Below are 27,304 nucleotides of genomic sequence, written 5' to 3'. Positions count from 1 at the left end.
CATGCACTTATTTAAAACATTCCTTTTATTGATTTTCAAAACATTCCTTTTATTCAATTTCTAATATTTGAATCACAATAAATTACCTAATAACAATGATTTAGTGTGTTCATTTTCCTTATTTGAGCTTATAATCATAGTACTTTGTACAATTAGGATTACCAAGTTTAACCTTTAACTTTTGTCCTCTACCAACAGCAATTACTTGCCTGAAGCCAGCAATGCTTTCCCGAGGAAATATTTCATGTTCATCAAGATGTGACAACACTCATTGTCCATACAATGGTTCGTGTGACTACCAATGTAATGATGGATACACGCCTGTTGCTAAACTCACTGCATATTGTTTATCCACTGGTTGGAGTGAGTCTGCACCAACTTGTCAAGGTATTTTTGTTTTTATTGTTTTGAAAACAGCTTTAGCTTTACTTTTTCAGATTTTTTTTATAATTTGTTATATGTAAGAATACTTATTTTCATTTAGAGGGATTATTAACATTTTAGTTTTCAAAAATAAAGTCTAAAACCAAAGATTTTCAGGTTGTTTTTTAATTTGTGGATTTGTTTAAAAAATACCATGAAAATTGCTTAAATTGAATTATTTAACGCAAAAGCCTATTCATTTTCATGCAACCACTGGTATTTCAGGGGTAGCTACACAAATATGCAAGTTAAATTTGGTTACCGCCATGCACTTATTTAAAACATTCCTTTTATTGATTTAAAAACATTCCTTTTATTCAATTTCATTGAGTTCTAATATTTGAATCACAATAAATTACCTAATAAAAATGATTTAACGTGTTCATTTTCCTTATTTAGGCTTATAATCATAGTACTTTGTACAATTAGGATTACCAAGTTTTACCTTTAACGTTTGTCCTCTACCAACAGCAATTACTTGCCTGAAGCCAACAATGCTTTCCCGAGGAAAGATTTCATGTTCATTAAGTTGTGACAACACTCATTGTCCATACAATGTTTTGTGTGACTACCAATGTAACGTCGGTTACACGCCTGTTACTAAAGTTACTGCACGTTGTTTATCCTTAGGATGGAGTGAGTCTACACCAACTTGTCAAGGTACTTTTTTATTTATGTTGTTTAATCGAACTTTTCCAACTTTTTGATTGCTTTCATTTTTCCATTCTAAAGTTGGTGTCATGGCAGTGCCTTTTTATTTTGTAAAACTTTTGAAAACGACTTTTTGAAGCTTAAAACTTAGAACCGGCAATGGCTTAGTTGCAGAAATGAATAGTAAAGCAAAAATATTAAAATAAATCACTGACTGCTAAATTTTTATATGCTTAAGTTGGTTATTATAAAACCTGTTTATAACTGGTCTGTAGTATACTTCCTATGGACAGATGACTAATTAGAGGTATTGTAATTTATTTTGTCCAAAGATAATCATAAGTGTATGTTTTGTTTGGTAAATAAATTAGAAAAATACTTTTGCCTCCTATTTTCATTACCAACCTCCTATTTTTCATTACCCAAGTTTTTTTTCTGTATTAATATTCTTATAGAAAAAGCCGAAGTAAAAAATAAACATTTTATTTTTTAACTTAAACTCATAAATAACTATTTTTCATTTTTCATTTGTAGTACAAAGATGCTCAACTTTGGCGTTGCCGCATGGATCTGTTGAGTGTGGAAGTTCCAATTGCCGTTACTCTCGGTGTCCACATGGTACGTTCTGCACATTTTCATGTTTCAGTGAATACCAAATTGTAGGCGACACATCTGCAACATGCAATTCAGGCACGTGGAGCAATCCAGCTCCTCAATGTCAAGGTATAAATATGCTTTACCTCATTTGTTACATCGTCACGCTCATAACCAAATTGCCTAAGTCACTCCTTGTTACCATCGCCATCCATAGAAAAACTGCTCTTGTGTTTTGTTGTTGTTCTATTTTTAAGGAGGGTCGCATCATCGAAAATAAAAAAATAAAACTAATGTCATTTTTTGGTCATTTTCCATGTGCTTGTGCAAAAAATGACTTACGCACTTTTTCCATGGAATGGGGATGGTCACAAGGAACTTAAGCAAAAACTTTAAAAATCTTAAAAAAATGACTTAGGCAATTTGGTTATGAGCATGACGACATTATAAAACCATGCTTTAGTTTATTTGGCTAATTTGCAGTTTGCTTTTTTGTGATCACTTTTGTTTGACTTTTCCTTAGAAAAATGGCAGACTTACACTTCAACAGTAAAGAAGTGTCAGTACACCATATCCAACTTTCCAGCAACTTCTTATGATGATGCCAAACGCCAATGCAATACAGTAAAATCATCATTAGCCATACTTAAAACTGATATACAGTCAAAATTGCCATTGGAAAAATTTTATTTTGTTGGATTAATGAAAACTCAATTTTGGGCCTGGAATGATAATTCAAATTTCACAGGACAATTTGTCACTGGTAGGAGTGTTTGCTACGTACTCAAATATTTTGGGAAATACTGTATTAAATTATATAATTTTCAGGTTCAGGTTACTGTGGGCAATCAAGCTCAACTTCTTATCGACAAGCCTCATGTACTTCCACCGCTCTTTATGTTTGCGAAAAAGGTATAAGAGTAATAAACAATAAAATATTTTTTAATTATAACAATTGTTATCTGTTTACAGCTTTAAGCTTTTCCAATTTCTGCAAAAAGGGATGTCAAAATGGAGGCATTTGCACAGTAGTTGGCTGCAGTTACACTTGTGCATGCACCTTGAACTATAAAGGACTCAATTGTGAAACAAGTGAGATAACTCCGCAATGTTTATATATTCCAGATATATATGTACTTCATAACATCACATTTGTTTATTTGTTAAAAAGTAAAATGTGTTTTTTTATTTAGATATATATCTCTATTTTTAGATACTTTTAGTTACTTTTTGGAAGTTGTGATTTGATCAGGATCATATTGTCATTTTAGCCATTTTAGCTATTTTTTGTCATTTCAGGAAAAATTGAAATTAACACAACACAACATATTGTAGTTAATAAAGGAAAAAGCGCAAGTGTAACAGCAAACATTGTCACACGAATTGCTGGAAGTTACATTTGCGAAGTTAAATCCATCACTGGGCGTCGGCTTAAAATATACACAAATCAAGAGAAGTGGGAAATTATCATAATTATTGTCTTAAAAAAAATTGTGGGATTGTGATATATTTGTTTTCTTCGTATCCAAACCTTTGTGTTTTTCATTTTTCTTAAGAGTTGTTTACCAAGCTGGGGTCCTTAAAAAGCCAACAAACTATACAATTACTTGTTTATTTTCGGACAATACTGCAATTCGTGATACAAAGATGGTTTATGTTGATGTGCAAGGTGAGAATTTAAAACAAATTGTTAATATTTAGTAAATATTAAAACAAATCAAGACAGGCAGTTCCTTAAAATATTGGATTTTAAACTTTGGATCTTTTATTAAATAAATTTCTGCAAAAAAATTATGTTTTGAAATGCAGAGTCACATAGTTGAAAAATTATTAAGATAATTTTCTTTGTAGTTTTACCAACTTCTTATGTGTCGTTGACAACTCTAAAATTAAATCGAAATCAAACAAAGTTGGGATGCGATATTTTTTGTTCTGGAAGTGGAAACCCTAAACCTGACGTCTTTTGGAAAAGAAGTGGTCGAAATGTCTATGTCGAAATGTCTACAAAACCTTACTACCAAAAGTCTATCACAGGAAACCAATCAACAAATATTATGTGTCTGAGGTTTAACAAGGCAAGTATCCCAAGGTTCTTGTTTGTCGTGTGTATAAGTCTAAAAAAATGTTTAAAATTTGTTATCATGCTTCATGCGACATAAGTAATACAATGTGACATTACAGGCCAGGTATGAAGACAGTGGAGTATATGTCTGCACTGTTCAAAGCAAGCTTGCAACTGTTCCTGTCACAAAAAGTGTAACAATAACAATAGAAGGTCAGTTTACATTTTGTTTTTGCATTAACTGAAGAATCATGATTGATTTAAACAGAATTATATAATTATAAAGGCAAGTATTTTTAAACAAATTGTTAATATTTAATTTAGTTTAAAATTATTTTGCATTAATATTCATTTGCATGTTTGTTTAATAAATAACTGACTTCATAGAGTTTCCTAATAATAATTATAAATAAATTATAATTTGCAACACTAAGCACTGATTTATGTGTATTCTTCAATGTGAAAAGAGACCACCAAAATAAATATTAAAAGCTTCATATATTTAATAGCTTCTGTTTTAACAAGATGATTTGCAAGTGGTTATATGAGGTAATTAGGAAAATAACACAGCTGAATATGCATTGATTAAAATTCTTGAAATTATAGCTTTCTAAAATGTTTTATGTTATTTCAAATTCAAAATTTTGCTTATTACCTTTTTACACCACTGAACATTTTTAAGTAGTGTTAATTCTATTATTCATTTAGGCCTCTTTTTATATTGCAAATTTAGTCATAGTTAAACCACCATTTTTTATTTATCTTTGGTCAGTAATATACTGTTGTAAATGGTACTTAAGGTGTTCCAGAAGAAATCCCTTCCAAGTACAAAGTTATGCCAGTGGGTAACTCAGTTAGTTTCAACTGTTCTTTTCAAGGGAACCCCCTACCAAATGTTGTTTGGAAGTTTGCAAATGGAAGTTTGCTACCTAAGACTAGCCAGTTTCAGGTGTGCTAAAATATTGTTTCTTCTTTTTTAAATACTCTAACGCAGTGGTTGTGAACCTGGGGGTTGCAAATGGTTGTCTGGGTGGTCGCCGTGTAGTGTTTGATAAAGAAAAACTTCATGAAAAAAAGCAATATGAACCAAAAGTTTAGCAGTATAGAATGCACAAAAGCAACGCCAGTCTAATATTTGTCTTTGTGTGGCTTTTGCTGCAGTGAACCTGTCACGTGTATGACGTCACGATTACAAAATTTGGGCCAAAAACGATAAATTGTCTTAATTTTAACTGCTGTGTCCGACGGTTTTTAAATTATTAGGACAGTAAGCTTTCTGTTCTATTTGGCCGAATTTATTTGAAATATTGTGGGATAAAGTAAATCCACGGGCTCAAAAGACCTCCAAAATTGTTTATACCAACTTTACCAACGAAAATAAAAAAAAATTGTTACTAACAGTTTTTTTTTCAAATTTGTAAGGAATTTTGGCTGCTCGCCAAGAACAGTTACCTCCATTGATTCTCTTCAGTCTCACACTAGGAGGTACATGCTTAATATTATTTGACCTAAAATTTCTGAATTTCACACCAACTAGATTTTTTTCCTATTCGAATTTTGCCAATTTTAAAATGTGTTTTATTTACTCAGGTTTATGTATCACACACTATAATTGGGGGGTCGCGAAAGTTATTGAAAACTCAAAAGGGGTCGCGAGAACAAAAAGGTTGAGAACCACTGCTCTAACGTTTGTATTTTAATTAGCGACTATTGTTTTACATATTTGTTACTCTTACTCTTGTGCTCATGTTTGATGTTATTTAAGCTTTTGTTTTAAAACACTTGCTTTAAAATATTTTGGCTGATTTTACGTTTAAACTTCGAAACCAAATACCCATTTTAATCCTTGCCAATTTATAAATATTTTACTGTATAAAAATGGTAATGCTATTGCAGTATTGACAAATTGAAATTCTGTGGTTATATATAGAAAATATTGATTTCGACAGCAACTGTACTTTTATTAAATATAAACACTCTATTTTAGATTACCTAACAATTTATTATATATATACATTATATATTTTTACTTGTACTTACTACTGACTGTATCTAGTTTGCTTGTACTGGCTATGTCCGTAAAATATAAAATCATTACTATTTCACTTGGATGATGGTTCTACTGAATTCACATATAGGTTTTAAACTATGAAGACAGGAAATTACACATAGTCACAAAAGAATTGATGGTTTATGGTGTGATCTGCCCATCTACTGCATCATTTCTTTACAAATGCTTTGCTGACAATATATATTCAAAGTTGCCATCGGAAAGTGAAACATATAAATCTTCACCAGGTCTGACATGTTTTTACACATATGGTATATTTGTTTTAAACAATCCAGGACATTTTTGATGCAGTGTAATTATGTCAATTTGTGCATTTTTAGTAAACATGTGGAACTTGTTATCTAAACCCACATCATGCACAAAAGCTATCGAATCGTGCAAAGCCCTAAATGGACATCTGGCTGTTATTGATAATAAAGCAGATTCAGAATATATGCTAAACTTTGGTAATATGTTTTTAGTTAATTCATTTGATAAACAATTTATATTTATCATGCCTTATTTTTAGGTAGAAGAAATGTTTGGATTGCAGGAATTTCAAAGTATTTTTCTCAGTATAGCAACAATGCATGTAAGAAGATATGGATTGGAACATATAAAAACTACCAATATCCCCCTTTTGGAAAAGTAGTCGGAATTTGTGATGGTAAGTCCAGGGTTTGGTAATTATTGTATTTTGATAGTTTAAAAATACTTTTAATAAATCCCACCTGATTCAATATCTGGAAATTTACACATAGTGTATAAAAGGTTTTTTCTATAAAGTTTGTGCAATTATTTTCAAATTTACTTAAAAGATAAAGCAAACAAAAATAACCACTTCATTAGACTATCACTTTCTATACAGCGAGTTTGTCTTTTTGTTGGTTTTATTAGGTCTCTTTGTAATTTCATGTTATGCCATTGTCTAAGCTAATTGTTGTGTTTAAAAGTATGTAGCTCTGGACGCTTATCAAATTTTAAACCAATTAATATATTTTTTTGTGTGCATTAGTTTTATATCTCATCATTTAAAATTAAATTTAAAAACATAAAAGTAATAGTTAATTTTAATGAGGATACTAATACCTGTAATACAAAATATGTTAATATTCTCATTGCTCAAAGTGAAAAAGAATGGGTGCTACTTTTTTGGCCTAAAACAATCTGGTACTGTAAGTATTCAAATTCTTTCATGAAAGCTATTTTATGTTATATAGCTTCCAGTTCTGTACAGCCTACAATCAGATACAAGTCAGACAAATGCAACGGAAGCAAAGTGAATGTTAGTTGGAATTTACTTCCGGGAACTTTATCGATTCAACATAAACTGGAATACAATGGAATGACAAGGTTTGGTTTCATTCAGTGTCAATATATATATTTTTTATTTCTGTTGAACTACCTTAAATTTATTTTAATTTTTAGAATTGTTGATCCGGGAAAGTTTAATGTTATCATTTCCAATTTACAAGGAGGTAGTTCCTACAATGTAACGGTAAGAATTTATAATTCAGAACACAGAGAATTTTTAACTTTGACTTACTAAACTAATTGCCAGTACGTTTGTGGGAATATACCATCTATGTGCTACAAAGGCAGTGATATTGAGGAGTGGCATAATAATTATAGGTTACTACAGGTTACAATAACATTTAATATTAATCAACAAATGTATAAATAAACTATGCAGAAAATAAATTAAATAACGTGTCATTCAGGATTAGACAAAAAGTAATTAGATTAAGTTTTATCACCAATAGTACCTGTACAGTGTACAAGCAAAATATAATTTTAATCAAATTTTATAAATGCGGTTAAACGTTTTTTTATCGTCACGGATCAACCTTCACATATATTTAAACAAACATAATTTTTTGAATGACATTGCCGGATTTCTGGTTACGGGATTATGGCCTAATCCAAACTAAATTTCTGCAAACAGTTTTCGATCGTTGCTCGAAATTGTCCCTATCTGTATATTTATTGCATCTTCAAACCAGAACTAAATCTTACCACCTAAGGCTTTTCACCTTTTTTGCAAAGCGCCAAAGCTTGGTTGAATAATTTTTAAAGTACGCCGTCAGCCTCCCATATGGTGTACCGATCGAGTCGTTTAAGCGTTAACACGCCAATTAACCCTTAACTCACTTCTGTCCAATTCCTGATTGATTATAAATGACCTCAGCGTTAACCGAAATTATAACCCAAAGCCAATCGGACCCCCCAGCAGTCAAGGACCAGACGATGTCATCTAATAGCTGCTGAAAGTTATCAAGGTTGGGCAACCCTTTTTCTAGTCGCGGGCCAAACTAACCTCGGAAACGTCTCTGCATACCGTAATAAATTTTAACTGACAATTATGCATTCAGACACAAGAAGTCGATGAAACTTCTGTTGTTGATAGTTCCAATCCTTGGTGAACAATGCGCTTTTAGGCAGAAAATTGTTCACATTTACCGAGTTAAAATATCTAATAAATAATGAGGAATGACCTCTTACCAAAGGAGGTGGCGGATATATCATATACTGTAAATGGTTTGTGAAACAAATTATGAATATATTATTCAGAAGAACCTTTTTTTTAATTATATTCTGGATGTTCTAGATTTTCTTTAAAGATTAATTTATTGAGATGATATTGATTGGTCGGGCGCGATTTGGCCTGTGGGCCCCTTAGGTTGCCCACCCCTGTTATATATCAAACATTGGTCCATTCATATTTGTATACCTAATGTTTTATATACGTAGGTTTTTCCCATGTTCGAAGGATGCCGAGATTTCAAACCATCAAAGCAGACTGTTATTAAAACTCCCGATCCCAGTTTAAAACCGCCCTACAACGTTCGTTTGCAACTCGAAACAACAAGGTGTATGATCACATGGAAGCAAAATAACAATCAAAGCAAATTCTATTCAACCAACGTATGTGAGATTAAGTTAAAAAAGAGGAACCAAGCACAGCAGTAATTTAAAAAAAATTGTGTCGAACTGCTATGCTCGTTAAAGCAAAACAATTTTTGTTTTACATCTTTTCTAGCGGCGTGTTAATGTTTAGTTAGTGACTTTAATAGTGCTTTATCTTTACTTATCACGACAGTCCTAATTTTCAACAGTTTGGCGTTTTCTTTTATAACAAACTTAAATAATTAACTTTTAGTATTAAAGCAGGTTATTTAGGATTATTAAGGTCAAAGCACCATGTCGAACCGGGAATTAATTTATTGCTTTTTGGATCTTGTATTTATCCTTATGTTTTTTTACGGATTTAAGATGTGAAACATTACTTGCTTATCATGTTTAAATGCTTGGGTAAGATGGCATACATTTTAGGCTTCCAATCTAAACCAATAACGCGAGCGACCTTATGGAAAGTGCGTGATATGTAATCAAAGTGTTGACCCGATTACCAACGTTTCGTAAGTAACTGCTAAGACCAACCAAAGTCTTGCTACCCATGGCTTGATAAAATATATAAACGGTTTTATGTGCAATAAATAACCACTGCGACTTTGACTTGGTTGCAATATAACACATTTGTTAGTTACCGCTCAGTTGAAAGCATCGTTTAATTCCATTTAACCAATTAAACGTTGTTGATGGTGGAAACTAGAGGGGCATGACATGCCTGAGATACAAGCATTATATGTCTTGTTAGAAACACATTTTGGCGTACCTTTTATGCTCTTAATGGTAAAAGCGGTCACAAAGCAAAATACACCTTTACTAGAAGATTAAAGAATTATAATTTGTTAACAACACACTTTGGCGTACCTTTTATGCTCTTTATAGTAAAAGCGATCTCAAAGCAAAATACACCTTTACTGGACGATTGAAACTTTATATTTTGTTTCTAGCTGTCCTACACCGCAAACGTCCCAGGGTCGTCGAACGAAGGAGAGACTCGATTTGTAAATTTGTCGAAATCGGCATTAAGCTATGTGATAGGGGATTTGCTTCCAAATACCAACTACTCGGTCAGTGTTGGCGTGATGCCCCTCTTAAATTGCAAGGGACTTGTTTTACCGGCTTGGTCTACATTTTCGACTGGAAGTTGTGTTACTACTTCGAAAGGTAACACAAAATGCCTGCTAAAGCCTAAATTAAACGGAAACAATCGTATGTTATTTTATTGTATAAATTGACGTTTTGCTTTTATTCAATGTTACGTATTGTTGAAACTAGGTTTGCTTCAAATCAGTCAACGATATTTTCTTTATGTTTAATTAAGTAAGTGCAACCCTTCTAAATATTAAAAAAGGCTCGCGATTTACTGTCTATAACCTCTTTTCAGTTGATTGGATTTGGTAGTTGTTCCTGCAACACATGAAACGTCCAAAATGCCCTGAACAGTGAACATACGTTTTTTTCGATTTTGTAAGAACTTTGCTTTTGTCATGTTTGAACAGGTCCAACGTCTGTTAAACTGTCGCAAACGAATCCTGCGCCGAATGCAAATGGAATGGAAATAACATTGGAGCCTACGAGCGAACGAAACGGCGCCATCAGGTTTGTTAAAATGTTATACGAGAAACGCTTTGTTACTTATTAATTCAAACCATTTCACTAAATTACTGAATTGCAGCTGTTATTTTGTGGTGGCCTACAAAGTCGTCAACCAATCAACAAACCACTCAGAAGCTGATGTTACCAAGTTAAAGCAGGCTGGTGACACAGTTCTACCCGGGGAACCTTACGTCGCTGTAGCGAAATCAAGGTGCGCGTCATTTCGCTTTTTATAAAGATATATACCAAACACAGTTAGCCGTGTTCGAGTCGAGTTACAGCTTGGTAAAACAGACAGTGTACAATTAATCGTCACTGAACTCGCATTCACAAAAAGCAGATTGACGACTCTAGATGTGGCATTTTTTACAGAAATTAGCATTTTAATGTCATTTCCAAAGATGCCATAAAAGTTAAAACAAAACGTTTTATCATCTTCACATGCAGCTGCGGCGAAATATATCTTGGTTTGCACGTTTGTTTTAACTATGTAGCAATTGACATTTACGTTGAATTACCTTCTCAGCATTAAAACGTCAACGCGGTTAACGCTGGGCGACGGATCTACGTCCTGCTGTGACGTCTCAGCAATAACGACGAACGGCTCGCAAACGTGTGGCGTCAACACGACGCGGTTACGACGTAGCCTCGGATCAGTCGTGCGCGCCGAAAACCGAAAGCTTGAGCCCGGAGCCTCCTACCAGTATTACGTGGTGACTGCGACCCCCAATAATTCGCCTGGTGGTGGCCCTGGTGTCAGTGGGAGATCTGCTTCTCCTTTCTTTGTTGCCAGTTCGCCTTCTAGCCCTTTTGTGGCAAAGAAACGTAATTGCTTTTTTTTGTTTGTTGTTATTTGAAAGTGGTCAAACTCAATCATGGCGATGACCCCTTTTAGACGCAGCGATTAGATTAAAAAGGCTTTAAGTTGCATGATTTCTGAAATCATTTAGGTTGTCTACTATACATGTACAGTTGAAAACTATAAAGATAAAAAAAACGAAAAAAATAGTTAGTCAAACCGTTTTTTTGAAATCTAACAACCACAGCAAACCTTATTAAATAATTGCATTTGATTGTATTTTCAGCTTTGCCTCCATCGCCGCCTTCTTCTAACATCGGGCTCATTGTAGGATTGGTTGTCGTGGCAATAGTCTTACTGATCCTAATTGTTCTGGCCATTGTCTACCGAAGGTAAGGACGTGATGCAAACCACGGCCTTAAGCAAGGCACACCAGGAAGTAGTTGTTGTGACTAATAGATCGAAAATATTTAACTATATGCTAATACCTTTATGATTTACGATTGACGGTTTGCGACCTTATACGTCTAGTACTGCGCATGCGTACATCGTAACGGGGACTCGAGTCGTCATAAGTATTCGTACTCGAGTCCCGAGTCCAACTCAGCGAAATAAACCGACTTCGTCGAGTCCCGAGGAGCCCTGGTTTAAACCTAAAGGGACTGCAATGTCAAAGAAAAATAGGTTCCTATGCACCGTCGTATACTTTTTGAAATCGTTGTTTTCTCATTCAGGCCGTTAAGTCAGCGCGTGAGAAAGCGAGACTCCAGCGGAAACGTGACAGTGCCTGTGGATAACCGCGTGCCGCTCAGACCAGTCCAACACAACGCTAACCAGGAAGGTAACTTTGCTTCTCAACACGTTGTGCTTGGCACCTTTTCTTTAAGTTCGCTTTTTCGTTGACTATTTTCATTTTCAACACAATAATAAACAAGTCGTTTTAACTAAATACAAGTAGAGACTCAGTCCCAGACATGAACAGAGCAAGTAAAGTTCAAATCATTTTATAATGAACTTTGGAGCATAATGGTTGGAGGTTGTAGTAAGACGTAATAAGAATATCAAAGCCCATACAGAAGTGACATGTTGAAAATGAATAAAGAGTTATTCGAAACGTCCAAAATGATACCTACTTCTGTATGGGCTTTGATATTCTTATTACATTTTATAATGCAAAATACATTTTAACCAATAAAAATGCTGACCAGACTTGGATAGGAACAAAAGTTCGTGTAAAGTTACGAAACTGATTTACACGTGCAGTTTTGGGGTAGACTAACATGCCAAAGCTACTATTTTAACAAAACGTTATTTATAACCAGTTGTTCATCAAAGTCGATCAATATTTTGGTTGGTGTTGTTTAGTCACTTTACAAGAGTTTACACATTGTCGCCCAGCTTATACAATAAGCAACATTTAATCGCACGCGTCTTTCATTCAGACTCATTTGACGACGCCAGTGAGACGAGCGAAGTTGATTTGGTGGCCTTGAAGATTGCGGAATACAATATCGCGCCGGAAAACCTTCTCCAAGTTTACAGCCGAAAGCGGGCGAACGAGGATCGGATGTTTACTGACGAATTCAAGGCAAGCGCATTTTGTTCACGTTTGTGTTTGGGTGGTCATATCAAACTTTGAGGATATCCGTTAATGTCGAATCGTATCCGATGATATGATATCCTATGTCAATGAATGGCATCGCTCAGGATAATTTAATACCAGTGAAAGCTAACTACGCTTGCTTACGAAAACGTCAGCTAACTAGGTTTCCTTTAAAAAATTGATTTTTATAATTTTATTGCTTGTTTGAATATGTTATTGTCGCCATTTGAAATTCTTATAGGCCTCTGAGTTATCGGCTTCTTTCGGATAACTTCAGAATCAAAAGAGTCTTTTTTGATAGCTTGTTGTTATGTTTTGCCATTTTTTCATCGTATTAAAACCGACCAATTTCAGGCCACACCTTAGCGTCGTTCTGTCGTTTCATTTTATATTTTATTTGAAACACTGCAATATCGTGAAATTACCATGAGGTGCTTTGCTGCTTGATGTGAATTCATCGTATTAAAACCGACCAATTTCAGGCCACACCTTAGCGTCGTTCTGTCGTTTCATTTTATATTTTATTTGAAACACTGCAATATCGTGAAATTACCATGAGGTGCTTTGCTGCTTGATGTGAATTTTAAATAATTAAAGCAATACTAATATAGCCCAACTATATTGTGGTTGATTATGACGGAATATGGGCCCAACTCTCTTTGTTGTACCATGTACAATACATCTTAGTCTCTATTTCTGTACATCTACGCCAAACTAAAATGCGGTTTGTGTTGCAGAAAGTTCTTCCAGACATGGTGGCAAAGGCGAAGGTAAGCACGAAGTACGCCGTCCTTGCCCAGCAGCACGGAAAGAACAGGTTCAAAAACATTCTTCCAAGTAAGTCGCTTGTGTAATTAATCAATTTGCAGAGATTACTTACAGCGTCGTTTTAATTCTGCCGTTTCCTCTTTTCCTTAATGCCATGTTTGTTAAAATAATGTTAAGATCTTTAAAATGTCTAATTCAAAAATGTAATCGAGATTTCAAGAAGTTTTTGATTTTTACCTTTCAATAAAACTTTGATATTGAATAACTACTTATCCAATTGTAGCATACCCCAACAATACAAGATTTCTTTATTTGTTCTCATAAAAAAAGTCGTTTTAACGGAAAATATACCAAAGCGTGTAAAAGTGAGTATTGTGGAGAGATTTACTTTTTCCTTCACTAACCAATCACACGACAGTTCGCACCAACCCTTTTCCAAGGTTGCGACGTCGACTGTTGAAAGTGTATTGGCATAATTGTGTAAAATGCATTGAAAAATATTGTTCCCGTAACGTCATAAAATCTTTTCAATAGCTTACTCTTACGTGTGCACTGACTTCTTCAATTCACGAATTCGTTTTACGACTTCTTTCGTTTAAACGTTAAACAACTCATGTTAAATCCCTTCTTCTTTTTCGATCTTACTCTGGCGTCATATCACGCCTAAGCGCGGTCATGATTTCCTCTCTTTGATTTCGATACATGACTCCTTCATTTTTGGATTGACTTTCCTCTGGCAACTAAGATTTGCCTTATTCTTTCGGGTATTGTCGATTGAGAGTTAAGTATTTTTAAATCTTCGTTTACTTCGCTGCTTTGAAACAGAAGTGAAAGTAAATTATTGACTATAGGGCAATACCAATGGCTACTTTGGCTTGTTAACGTCCAAAGGTTTGCTTCGATTGCTGTGTTCTGTTTTCTCACTCGATCATGTAATTTCCTCGATTATCATTTTTATGAATCACCGTGGCGACATCTCCGTATATTGACATTTGTGTCCAATGAAACCCCACATAGGTAATATTGTTCATATGAGTAATTATATTCACTGTACTGTTCATATGTGTCATATTTCACTGTCTCATTTTTGTATTTTAATTGCGTTTACCGACCAGCGTTGTTTGAATAACACACGCACTCACGCACTCAAAATTTCGCCTTGTATAAACTAAACTATACCAAAAAATGATTTTAAGGAGTTTAAACTTAAAGTGTAAAACATTTCTACTGTTAACCGTGTCGTTATTGAGCAGGCGACCAGTCTAGAGTTGTTTTGAAAAAACTTCCAAACCAAGCGATGTCTGACTACGTCAACGCCTCTTACATAGACGTAAGTTTTAAAGTAACTATAGTGTCTCAGCTAAACCAATAGTATTGGTAAATTCAAAACAGCCAAGCTAAATCAATGCCATGTATAAATGTAGTTAATGTTGCACTGAATATGTGAATAATAGAAATCACCTTGACCCTTGCAAGATAAATGTCGACCTTAATTCCTGATCAGTAACAGCAAAATAATCTAGCAAAGCTAGCAATTCAGGTCAGACACATTAACCAGATCTTAAAAAGATATATATATATTTCGCCAACTAAGGCATCGTCAGTATATCTTAATTCGAATGAATCAATTCATTAATTCATTCGAATTAAGATATACTGACGATGCCTTAGTTGGCGAAATATATATATATCTTTTTAAGATCTGGTTAATGTGTCTGACCTGAATTGCTAGCTTTGCTAGATTATTTTGCTGTAAATGTAGTTAAGACGTAATAAAAATATCAAAGCCCATACAGAAGTAGAAATCATTTTGAACGTTTCCAATAACTCTTTGTTCATTTTTAAGATAGAGAGAAGGCACTGATTGTAAGTGTGAAACGTTCAAAATGATACCTATACTTCTGTATGGGCTTTGATATTCTTGTTACGTCTTACTACAACCTCCAACAATTATGCTCCAAAATGTAGTTTAATTTTTTGGATTGCTTCAGCTATGCAGATCCCAAAAATAAGCCTGTACAAGTGTACACCACAAACCTATTTTCGTTTAGTTGTTTTTTTCTGCTGTCCGCCAGATTAACTCCTAACTGTACAAACGTCGTGTGAAGTAACATAATAATGACTTTTTCTAAGAACGTTAATTTAGCACTAACATTAATTATATACTTTTTTTGATATGCATCCAATTTCGGTGTCGCCAAGCTTTTTCTGTCGATGTAAAACGATTTTTTTGGTGAAGTACAAGAATTATATGCATATAAAACGAAGGAAGATATAACGAAACAAACCCACACAACAGGGCTACGCCACACAGAGGAAATTCATAGCGGCCCAAGGTCCTAAGAACACCTCTGACGACTTCTGGCGGATGATAATCGAAAACGAATGCCGGGTAATTGTGATGCTTACTCAACTGGTGGAAAACAACAAGGTTAGCGCTGAAGAAAATCTACTTTATTGTTATTTTAATGCAATGCCTATTTCTCTAGCTAACTTTAAAGTGGAGGAAAAATAATTCTAACGTTCTGTCATTTTTGCCTTTTTATTCAAAATGCATGTATCTTCGTAGCGTGTGTAAAATTGTTGCCTAAACTAAACAAGTGTTAATATTTTATCGTCCGTTAGTATAAAACATGTAAAATAGAACATACTAATCTTTATCAATATTATCACTTGGTAAAACATTATGATTTAACATACTGCAGTAAATTTAACATTAAGCTCAAAGCTGCCACTGTTTTTGTTACGGTTTTGTCAATCTAATTATAACCAGTTTTTTTTCTTTGAATGACTCGTGGTTTACCTTTTTTGGTTTGCTCTAACTTGGACAAGAATGATCGAAACGTTCTCAAAATGAAACCATATATTAACTGAGCCGAAATTTTTGAGTCAAAATGTTTCGGCTAAAAAAAACTTAACGTGACCTCGTTTTAACTCTCATTTATTATTTTTAGGAGAAATGCGACAAATATTGGCCCAACTTGGGAATGGAAGAACAGTACGGAAACACCTTGGTGAAACAAACGAGTCAAACATCGTTTGGCGATTACGTCTGTCGAACCTTGTCTGTTACTACACCAAGAATACAGGTGAATTACAACTAGGTCAAAAATAGCGCGATACGAATCACTACACCTGCGGAGAAACGACTGTAAAATTTTAGTGTTGTGTTGGTACAAAACATTTGCTATACATTTTGCTACTATAGAAAATGATTTATGTTGCGCACAGTATACACTTTCACGAAATGAATCATAACACGCCAAGTTTTCCTAAGCATATAGAAAATTCCAAGTATGTTGGTTTGGTACGCATAATAAAAGGTAGCGGTATTTGTACAAATGCACCGCAGTAATAAAAAAGGATATTTTATTACGAGACAGTGATCCTGCTGAAATATTGATTCATGTCCAAATTTTATTTGAAATGGCTTGCTTACAGCACAAGTTAATACACCAAGTTTTGTAGGTTTTTTGCAAGAATCCTAATCACAAAAACGACAAAACACATTTTGTCTTATAAAGTGATTCTTGAATTATGCTAGTTGTATATATAATAATAGTGCAACATCAACCATTTTCAAAGTTACCGCATATGTTAAAAAGTAGGAGGCTATTATACTGTAAAATACGGTATGTAGGCCTATATTATAAGTTGCCAAATATATTGGCTGCAGTTCTAGCTTTCAAATGCTAAAGTAAATCGCATACTTGTGTACATTGCAAGAAAAGATATTCGTTATTTTCATATAAAAGTAGTTAAATTCCAATACTTTGACATCCAGAGTTGATCAATTGACATTCTACGTAAAACTTTACGTGGTTTTCAGTAACAGCGAACTTTTTATCGCCTCGCATAAACAGACCCCGATAGAAGTAAAGCAGTTCCAGTTCGTGGCCTGGCCCGACCACGGCATCCTTGACATTACGTCGACAATTTTCCGACTCCATGAGGCCGCCACGTCAGCCCAGCCCACCAGCAAGCCCGGCCCGATCGTGGTGCACTGCAGGTAAACGTTTTTTTCTATTCCGTACGACAAATTACATGCTAACTTTAATCATATGAGTATTTATTTTAAAATCTCGAGTTTGAATATGCGTACACAAATTGTGATGGTTTAATGTTGTAAAGTTTCTAATAACAATTTAGAATGATATTTTGTCGAAAGATGTGAAAAAAATGGTGGCAGATATGCATTCTGGTGCTACGGTATATTTAGTCTTATTCTGAGTTAATAGGTATTTTAGTTTTTTTCGCGCAGTATTAGCAAACGCTATTGAAAAAAATTGAATACGCACATGTAGGACATTTTTTAACACTTTCGAACGTTTAATCGCGGTATTAAGAGCAAAATGAAATTGCGAATATTTGACTTCCTAAAGTTGTGTACTACGATTTAAAATGCTTCTCGTGGCCAGTTTACGTAAATGTTTTTTCGATTTCGAGCGAGGATAGTATGCCGCACATGATTTTTGAACTGTCGTTAAATCACAATGCCACAGCTGTTAAATACAATGCTTAGCTCATATGAAAAACGAATTTCGAAAAAAATTCTTGGTACCCTAAATATTTTTCTCGCATAGCCATGGGAAAGGTGGACTCCAGTTTGAGAATCTTTGATGTATATATCGTTACATACTGAAAAATCACGGATACCACATTAACTCAATTTGCACAGCGCCGGTGTGGGAAGAACCGGAACCTTTATTGCCCTCGACTGTTTAATTGACCAACTGCAAAAAGACGACGCTTCGCGCCCGATCAACGTTTTCGGCGTGGTGTACAATATGAGGCTCAACCGGACAGAGATGGTTCAGACTGTGGTGAGAAACTCGCTCGTTCATTTCACACTGAAACAGTAGTTTTTAGCCTGTGGGTAACTACCCCCTCCGTATGGGGTATTTCACAAATTATTGAGGGAGTTGTTACATTTGTTTGACTGGGAAAAAGCCAAAAGTAGTATGCATTTTTTTATTTGTAAAGAAACTTATGGTTCATTTAAATGCAAAGCATTTAGGCCCATGCTCTTGTGTTTTGTTCCTAATAGGTCTATCCTAATACTTTGACAAGGGTGGTTAAAATCCATTGTTTTCTTCTAAAGAAAAAAGAACGGATAAGATAAAAAAAAATGAAATCCTCTGCATTCAAGGGATATTTTGGATGTTACTTGATTGTCTTGTCCGCTATTCTAAAGTCAGGCTTCTCAACCTGTGACTTTTCAAAAGTTGCCAGATAATTTTCTCAACAGTCACTCAATTAGTTTAAATGTAACTTTCTTAGCGCACTGAAAAGTCCGTAACAATAACCACTTTAGGCACTAAATTAATATTTGCAATATTTCATTTGTAAGCTATATACTGCGTTCTATACAGTTATCTTAACAGGCACAATGGTTTAAATACTGTTTCTTTCGGTTTTAGGGACAATACATGTTCATTCACAAGTTGGTCACTGAACTGCTCACTTTGCGTGGCACTGAGGTCAAAGCGTCCGACTTTATGCGCTACTTCGACAAACTCAAAGGGTAAGCAATCATGTATAAGACTTGAAATAGGACTGCACTTGTCTTAGTCTACATCCTACTGCAATAAGTGGTTAATTTAGTATTTTAAATATTGTAAATCTTAAACTGGGCAACGATTTTTTTATTTTTAAATCCAGCTATTACAGTTAAATAAAGAAAAAGGGTTATAATTTTTTTAATCAGTTTTATATGTGACAATTTTAAGCTAATTTAAATAACAAGCATAGAATGAATACCAGAGCCCGTAGAGAAGTATAGGGAGCATATTTGGTAGGGCATTATAAACGTTTAAAATATAGTTCTGAATCTGCCTCATCAGTATACTATATATGCAATTGATCCAGTGCAACCTGATTCCGTATGCACTTTAATATCCATTCTACGTGCAACTACAACATAGCCTACTGTCACTATGGTCCAAGTTTTCTGGTTTCGTTTGTCGAAATGTTCTAATTTTTCGTTCAGAGTGGACCGCAATATGCACGTAACTGGCTTGAAATTGCAATTTGACGTTCTGGACGTCGTCCCACCTTCGAAGGTCGAAAAGCGATCTGCCAACAAGTCGATCAACAAACACCTGAACAACGATGCTTCTGTTTTACCCTGTATGATTTCGTTAAGAGCTCTAGTAATAAACTATTTCGTTAGTGTATTTGTTCGATGATTTACAAACCAAATCAATAGATTGACGGCCAGTTCTTGTTTGCGATGTAGTCTATTGCTACTTTTACTATTTCGACTTTAAGCCGTTATTCACAACAAAAGCCTTTTATTTTTCACGCCGCAGACGACCACTCGATTGCTTTTGTCGGAATGCTCTCGAAAGACAAGGAAATCCCCTACTTAAACGGTTCCAGCGTTCATGTGAGTGTTTGTCGAAATTCTTCACTTTCGTCTTCGTTGTTTGCTTAGCATAAAAGGTTTTTCGTTTTTTGGCCAGTGAGTTTTGCCAAGTAGCAACGCTATCTTCGTTACGATCAATCCTATTTTCGTTTTTGGTTTTCAAACCTATATACGCAGTTGTTCCCACCTTTTTTCAAGGGGACCAAAATTTATAAATATATCAAGCTGGTAAAATCTCGCGAGTCAAGCCTCTTCTGTTATAGAAAGTGTACAACTCTTGAGAAATGTTTTATGAAATCACCTAACTACCATTATTTAGTTTATGACATCACAATTACGAACAGGGTAAAACTGAGTTCTTAAGCTCCAGTCTGACTATTACTCATCACTCGCAATCTGTACATCTCGTAGGCTTTTTAATGGAGTACTTTTTGTTGAACAAATTGCAACTATGAGGTAAAAAAGCTATATGTCAAGTGTGACGCTTACAAATTATGTTTTTTTAGGCTAGTCATATGTATTTTTGTTTTCAACCGCGTTGATTATAATTTTTAAGTTTTATTTGTATGTTGGTTTTATCGTTTAGAAAATGACAAACAAGCGACCCGGAAATTATAGGCGACCAATACGTTGGGAAACATTGCTATATAGCCCAGTTCAAGTAATCGGAATTATTATTGTTTAAGTCTTCGGAATTTCGCATTGTTTAAAGGAAACCTCGTCTGTAGTTTTAAACATAGCGTTAAATGACAATACGTTTTACCGTAATTCAACTGTGACAACAGGCTTACAACGTTGGTTTCTACTACCTGAGCGTCCAAAACCCTCCGCCCCACAACGCCAACAATTTCTGGAGGTGTGTGACAGACAACGACGTGGCCTGCATCGTTATGATCGAAGAGGTAGGCGGTCGCGACAATACAACCATTTCCCTTAAGTGTTGACAAAAAATTGTTTTCCTAAAACCTATAAGGGGGTTATTATCGAAAATAAGAGCTTTTTTATTGGTACAAATTTTTACTGGCGTCCAGGCACACTATTATGGAGTTTTAAATACGCGCGTATACTTTGTATCACAGTTATCCCAGTTCATTCCTTTTTTTAGAACGAGCCTTGCTTCGAGTACTGGTCTGACGAAAACTCTTCTCATTTTCCCGAATTCTCAATCGAGCTTGAAGAAACGTTGGAGTTCCAGGGTTACACAGAGCGCAACTTGCAAGTGACTCGTCACAGCTCATCGGTTTGTCGGCTTTCCTCTTTTTACCCTTCTCCCTTTTTATGCGTCGATAGTAAATCGCCTATCGCCAATATATTGTACAAGTCTAAAATACGGTAGTTTTGCAACAAAATATTAGAAGCAGATTTTTGGATTTTTCAATGTACTCACTGTGTCCACTTGGCTGCACTGAGGATCCAATTAATTGGACAACCCACAGAACTATTTGGTGACAAAGCTTGGCGACAACGACCCAAGCCTTTAATTTCGGCTCAGTAGAGCAGCCACAGAATTGTCTCGTGTTACGTATTTAAGTTGCGTTACGTAATAGTTGTTAATTAACAAGATAGATCAGTGGTTTCCAACCTTTTCGTCTAACGGGAACTATACAGAAGTGATAAATAAGTTGCATTCACACATGACGACACGCTTGTCGTGACGACACGATTTTTTCGTTTGAAGCGACAAGCGGAAAAGTTAAATCTGATTTATTTCTGACGGCAAGTGTCTGGAAATTCCAGAAACCTTGTTTATTATCAGAAATACAGTTTGTTTGATTGTATGAATCACTTAACTACATTGGTAAATAATGCTGCGAACAACTATCTGAGAGAAATATAATTTGCTGTTCCACAAACAACAAACCAGTAGGTCGATTCTACCCATTTTGTTTGTACACAATTGCAACGAAGCTAAAATTTTGCATCACACCAATGCACAAGGTGCTTCATTTTTTGACGCCTATACGCGTAGCGTGTGTGAAACGTAACCCCTTATCGCTAGTCGCAGGACGCGAGGTTTCCCGCTTGTCGCGAATTAGGTAGACGCTAGGCTTTAATAGTACTTTTGCCAACCTTTATAGTACTTTATGTTACAGCATACTAAATTGAAAATCAACAGTGCTTTATTTCAAACCGATTTGTTGCACTTCAATCGCATTTTTATCCCGAATACTAATATTCCAAAAAATAAATAACTCCCGACACCCTTTAGTACTAGAAACAACTCTGTTGTTAGCCAAAAGGATTGCAGCAGGATTTTCCAAAGGTCATTTCATTAAACAACTAGCACGCTCCAAACTGTTGATATGCAGCCTAATCGTTTCCCATGCGACTCCCTTCCAATAAAATCCCCGCATCAAACCACTATGTTAACTCTTGCAGTCCTGCCACCGGGTGAAGCAGATCGCTGTGTCGGGCTGGAAGGGCGATCGAAACAGCAAGCCTGACATCTCCACGCTGCTAGAAGTCCTGCCCAAAGTGGAACGCTACCATACCGATCGCGTCGACGTCCGTGGAAAAAAGTTCGTCGCCCTGGTGCACTGCAGGTGGGTGCCAATATAATAAGCGGCGGTTTGCAGGGTTGGCGCAAATTCTTAAAATTCTTTGACTTGATTTGCGCATTGAAGTGTCTTCAAAAAATATTTTTTGTTCCAAAAGTAATTTGAGTATTTGGATTTTTATGTCCAGCTTAAGTTTTGTTTGTTTAGAAAGTTACGATTAAACAATAAAATATTTCATTGTTTTGACCATTACGTTTATACTTTTTTGCTTTATAATTATTTTCAAAACTCGTGGGGTTTTCTTTTAAACGTCTTAGATTTTATTCTTAAAAAATGTTTAGCAACCCTGGGTGGGGAACCCCCTACGCGTCGGCGGGGTTATAGCCACCCGATCGCTTTTGCAGTGGGCGAAAAAAATACCCTTCGTCGCGAGTGCTAACGCGGTTAAGAAAGGCCGGTGGTAGTTTCTCCGTTGTTTTGTTGTGAAACTGACCGAAGCCAGCAGTCGGAACAAAAATTTTCGTTTTGGAATCGCCTGCAACTTTGGGGTTATTTACCGGTAACCGAACCGAGGCCCGCTTGCCGCGCGCGGAACTACAAGAACCCTTTTTCGTCTCAGACAAAACTAACAAAACTACAAGAGTTATTCTTACTCAGCTGCACTTGACTACCTGATAACGCCTTTTCAACACTTAAATATTAAGGCACAACCAGTAACCATCTTACGGTTAATTAAACAACACGTCCTGCTCTGTCATGGAAAGCAAGTATTTAAGATGGTGGTCATAACCCATGTTTTTATAGATTAATTGTCAGCAGTCATTTTTAAAAGGAATAATTTGCTTCTACGTATAGTTAAAAAATATGGAAGTGCCCACAACAGATGTCGTACAATTTAACAAGTAGAGGTTTAAGCTACAGTCATAAAGTATGACTATACTTCGACTATTTTCAGTCTGTTGATATTTGTTTTTGAGTAAATTTATACCTTGGCGTTCTTGAAACCAACCAAAACGTGATGAACGCTATAAATAAAATAAATTGTACTGTAAGGTCTGTAAAAAAGCTTTAAAATGACACGTTGAAAATTGCCATGCCGAAATTTAAAAAAAATTATGAGTTGAAAAGCATTTCAAAATCGACCAAAAATTAATTTTGGTCAACAAAACCTGTTTTACATAAACTCAGCTGTACAGTCATTCGTCACTGCGACACTTCTAATTAATGTCCGTAGCCTGTCGTTTCTTGCTGCTTTTTTTGCGATCGATTAGATTTGCACCGCGTAAGTTTATATTTTTATCTAATGGGAAATTCCTATCAAGTTGGGAACTTTTTCGTGGTTTAATTCACAAATACACTATTTAGGTTTGAAGAATGCTAGCTAGATTTCTGCCATGAAATACTATAGAGTGACTGATATAAGTGGTAAAAACTAAGCCATCCAAGTTGGGAAGGGTAAACACCAAATGCCAATAAGACGCAGATGGTTATCAAACTGTACCTTGAAGGAACATACAAAGGTGGTTATTTGCCAGTGGAATCATCGTTTTCAATTTTAAATGATTATACCAACGATTACGGTTAGTCCTGCGGGTTTACACAGTGCTATAGTCGGAGAGGGTAACTTCCATCCTTTTGTGCTAACTAGGGAAGTTTACAGGTGTGCGCTATTTAAGAGGTGGTGTCTCCTAGTTCGCCATTGAAATTGGATGCTACAAAACAAATTATTAATAGTACATTATTGATAAATTTTGGAGGGGCCATGGCCCCTGTAAAAAAATTGTATTTGCATGTAAATTAGCATGAGGTAAAACGCAAGTTTGTATCTATGTATGGCAGTTACTGTCTGTGGTTAATGATTTAATCTTTTTCTGTTTTAATTTTAACAAAATACAGAAAGTTTTGCGTGTGTGGCCATTTAATTCTCCATGTATTCTCTTATCAATTTGATCAATAACAGTTCAAGATGCACTTATACATTCTTATTCGTTTAAACAGGGCTTTCTATAACTACCGCTTAACCTGTCCAACAGTTTTGCCATAATTCCACTCAAAAACTCGCATTACACATGCCTGCTCAGCCGTTAAAAATAATATCATAATTTCTTATGTTTTCTTTATGTGACGTCACCATTAAGATTGTTACACATCTTCTACACTAATTTCTTTGTACATCGGTCAATCAAGGAAATCAAGTTTTTTTAGCGCACCTAATAAATCTGTTTACTGAGAATGTAGCGAAAGAGCACTCCCTCAAGTCGTAAAAAATTCTAATCTGCATTTAGCAAATCAACCATTAACATGCCAGCACGGACAGTCGGACACGGCCGCCAACATATGCTCATAAAATACGTGTTAACGGCTGCACAATTTTTCATCGACGGCCACAGGTTAGACACCGTTGGCCCATGTCCATCATTTTTTGTTGCAGCGACGGTTCGAGCAAGAGCGGCACATTTATAGCGATCGCGAACCTTCTGGAAAGGCTCAAGAACGAGAACAGAGTGGACGTGCTTCGCGCAGTGAAGGATTTGCGCGATTGCAGGCCGGCAATGGTGGGAGACATCGCCCAGTATGAGTTCTGCTACCAGGCCGTCGCCGATTATATCCAGTCGTTCGACCTGTACGGAAACTTTAAGTAGGCCTCGATACAAGCAACTAATTTCGTTGTGGCTTCATTTCATTGACTTTGGTCATCACGCCGACTGTATTCGTGTGGTGTTTGCATTGTACCTGTTTACGTTTAAATTGTTAATTTTGCTCACTCGAAATAGTCTTTATGAAAAGCATATGCAGTATGCACCTTTAATGTATAAAACCAGCGAGGATTTTTGTCATGTATTTTTTTATTCCGTTGCGTGGTTGATTTTGTGTTTGAATGCCGCAACTTCTGCTTTCGAGATTGTAGCCATCCGATGCCGGTAGATTGTTCCCTCTGTCTAGGCTACGCGAAACCAGATATATGAGTTCTGTATTGTTTTCTTTGTCCGCTTCGCGTGGGCTATACTTCGCATACTTGTCTGGTGTCTGGTTTGGTCAACTTATATTTGCTGCAAGTACGAATTTAAGTATTGCACTTATCAGTTTAACCTGTTTGTATCCAACAAAAACATTGTCAGTGAAAGTGTACGAGGTAATCAGATTCGACAAGGCTGGTAGGATATTTGCACTTGGCCATGCGTTATGCCTAACGTTCTCGAATTTTTCCAAATGCTACTGTGTTAATATCATTGTTATTTCGCCATTGTTCGCCGGTTGTGTTTCTAACTTTTTGTTGCATTTTTCAAGTGGCATTTTTTCACGTTCTTTAAAAGATTTTTCACGTTCTTTAAATCAACCTTTCAAATTTTTTCATGTCTTTAAATAAACCTGCACTTTATTTATGAGACACAATTTTTGCCGTGACGTATATCCAAGTATTTTTTTCATCTGTTTATCGTGCAATATTGCATTTTTATCTTAACGATTTAGCAACAATAAAAGGTCATATTTGTAGCACTTTAAAAGCATGGATTAAAAGTTCAATAGGCAACAGTTTAATAAGATCTTTAAAATAATTTTATGCTTGTTTTAATAAACACCCGGGTAAAAAACAGTCGAAACTAGAACGTTTGGTGACTGGACAAGCATATTGAATGTTACAAATATTGTTGTTCTTTGCACCATGAATTTGCCGAAAGTCACAGGCAGGAATCCAGGGGTAGGGCGACGTTGTTCTTCGTTTGTTGGTCATAACCATTTTTTCAAAAATCGTTTTAGTCCGAAGGCGGCTAGTGTCTCATCGCACCTTCGAAAAAAGATTTGGCAACACAATGCGAATCAGTAACATCTTTGTAATCTGTAGGCCTACTTAAAAGTAACAACTCTCCAACCTAAAACTGTAACAAAAGACGAACTGTCTCGTGTTCTTAAAGTTACTTCTTTATGAGTCTCTTTTTTATTTGATCTTTTTAGGCTTTTGTCCAAGTAGAAACATTTGTAACCAGAAATACTGTTTTACAGTTTGGAACTCCCTAATCAGCTGTAGAGTAAGCTCATTTGTTGGTCGAAATTCCTGATTAACCGTATATTAAAAACAAGTGACTAACAGACCAACGTTTCTAGTTAAAATTTTATGAACTTTTGAATGGGTTAGCAGGAAAAAAGGTTAGACATTTTTTTTTCAAATATCGTAATGGGGAATTCAGAGTATATTTTCCTCCAGCCATAGCTCTGTATATTAACTGCTTGGCTTAGTTAGAATATTGCACCATTAGTTTAGATCCGCCACACAATAATAAACCTAAACTAGCGATGATGTCAGAACATTTATGTTCCACGATCGTTTAGTCTGGTTAAAATTACATCCTACGGAGAACACGTCTACAAAGCAAATGTGGTGGCAACCGAAGACTGGGAAATTTCATTCAGCTCATGAAAGACCAAACGGTGTTCGGTGATTTCCTACGCAACAACAGAACCGAGCATTTTATTGACTCGCCAAAGGGAAAAAGGAAATGAAAAGCTCGCTACGCCTGATTTCATACAGACGATAGCCTGTGTGCTGACTGCTGACGCTGTAAAGAAACCGTTCGTTTGACATTTGTTGAAGGCGGCCAGGGTTTAATTTGTTTCTTCAGGGTAACTGTAATACGAACTTATTGCCAGGGTAGTGTTTAATCTTCAATAGTTGAATATCAAATAAATTAAATAACTTATTTAAAACAATACTTGCCAAAGTCGATCAGATTTAAGGCACTTCGTTGCAGTCTACAAATGCCTATGAGTTCAGCCATTGTTATCGTAGTTCATATTAGAAAGCGCTATGGCCTAATTTATTAAAGCTAGTTCCGAGCTTGTGGACATAGAAAGATTTCTTAATAATATCAGGATGGATTACAAGTTCTTGTCTCAGTTGCTTAACATTATTTTTCATTCTTAAGTCACTTTTATTAAAAAATAATTTGGTACTATTTCCAGCTTACGGTGGCAATTTAAGTTGTT

General features: G+C 35.5%; 1 protein-coding gene across 1 annotated transcript; it reads left to right on the top strand.

Annotated features, from left to right (window-relative positions):
* Positions 1–282: 282 nt before the first annotated feature.
* On the top strand, positions 283–25,700 carry LOC146169244 (receptor-type tyrosine-protein phosphatase S-like). The gene is made up of 32 exons (XM_083386330.1): positions 283–387; positions 1,609–1,692; positions 1,738–1,797; positions 2,497–2,580; positions 3,850–3,943; positions 4,531–4,679; positions 5,321–5,396; positions 6,122–6,247; positions 6,310–6,447; positions 7,001–7,133; positions 7,209–7,278; positions 8,532–8,705; positions 9,638–9,854; positions 10,190–10,289; positions 10,366–10,497; positions 10,813–11,111; positions 11,372–11,477; positions 11,820–11,926; positions 12,528–12,673; positions 13,426–13,525; positions 14,710–14,786; positions 15,756–15,887; positions 16,411–16,545; positions 17,320–17,465; positions 18,135–18,279; positions 18,877–18,980; positions 19,446–19,585; positions 19,768–19,844; positions 20,609–20,725; positions 20,929–21,063; positions 22,203–22,366; positions 24,753–25,700. The coding sequence occupies exons 1-32, from the start codon at positions 283–285 to the stop codon at positions 24,961–24,963; spliced, it is 4,083 nt and encodes a 1,360-aa protein (XP_083242456.1). The 3' UTR covers positions 24,964–25,700.
* Positions 25,701–27,304: the final 1,604 nt, after the last annotated feature.

This window comes from Ascidiella aspersa, chromosome 1, assembly GCF_963924565.1.
Source record: "Ascidiella aspersa chromosome 1, kaAscAspe10.2, whole genome shotgun sequence".
In the NCBI taxonomy this organism is placed as follows: domain Eukaryota; kingdom Metazoa; phylum Chordata; class Ascidiacea; order Phlebobranchia; family Ascidiidae; genus Ascidiella; species Ascidiella aspersa.
The sequence above is the reverse complement of the archived record's forward strand: the minus strand, read 5'-3'. Positions and strand labels throughout refer to the sequence as shown.

What these genes read in the sequence shown, in the direction of transcription:
- LOC146169244 (XM_083386330.1), top strand. Translation starts at nt 283, where the DNA reads ATGGTTCGTGTGACTACCAATGTAATGATGGATACACGCCTGTTGCTA. An exon ending in TCTTTATGTTTGCGAAAAAG is followed by an intron (nt 2,581 to 3,849) that starts GTATAAGAGTAA and finishes GTGACATTACAG; the next exon opens with GCCAGGTATGAAGACAGTGG. An exon ending in CAGAGATGGTTCAGACTGTG is followed by an intron (nt 18,280 to 18,876) that starts GTGAGAAACTCG and finishes TTTCGGTTTTAG; the next exon opens with GGACAATACATGTTCATTCA.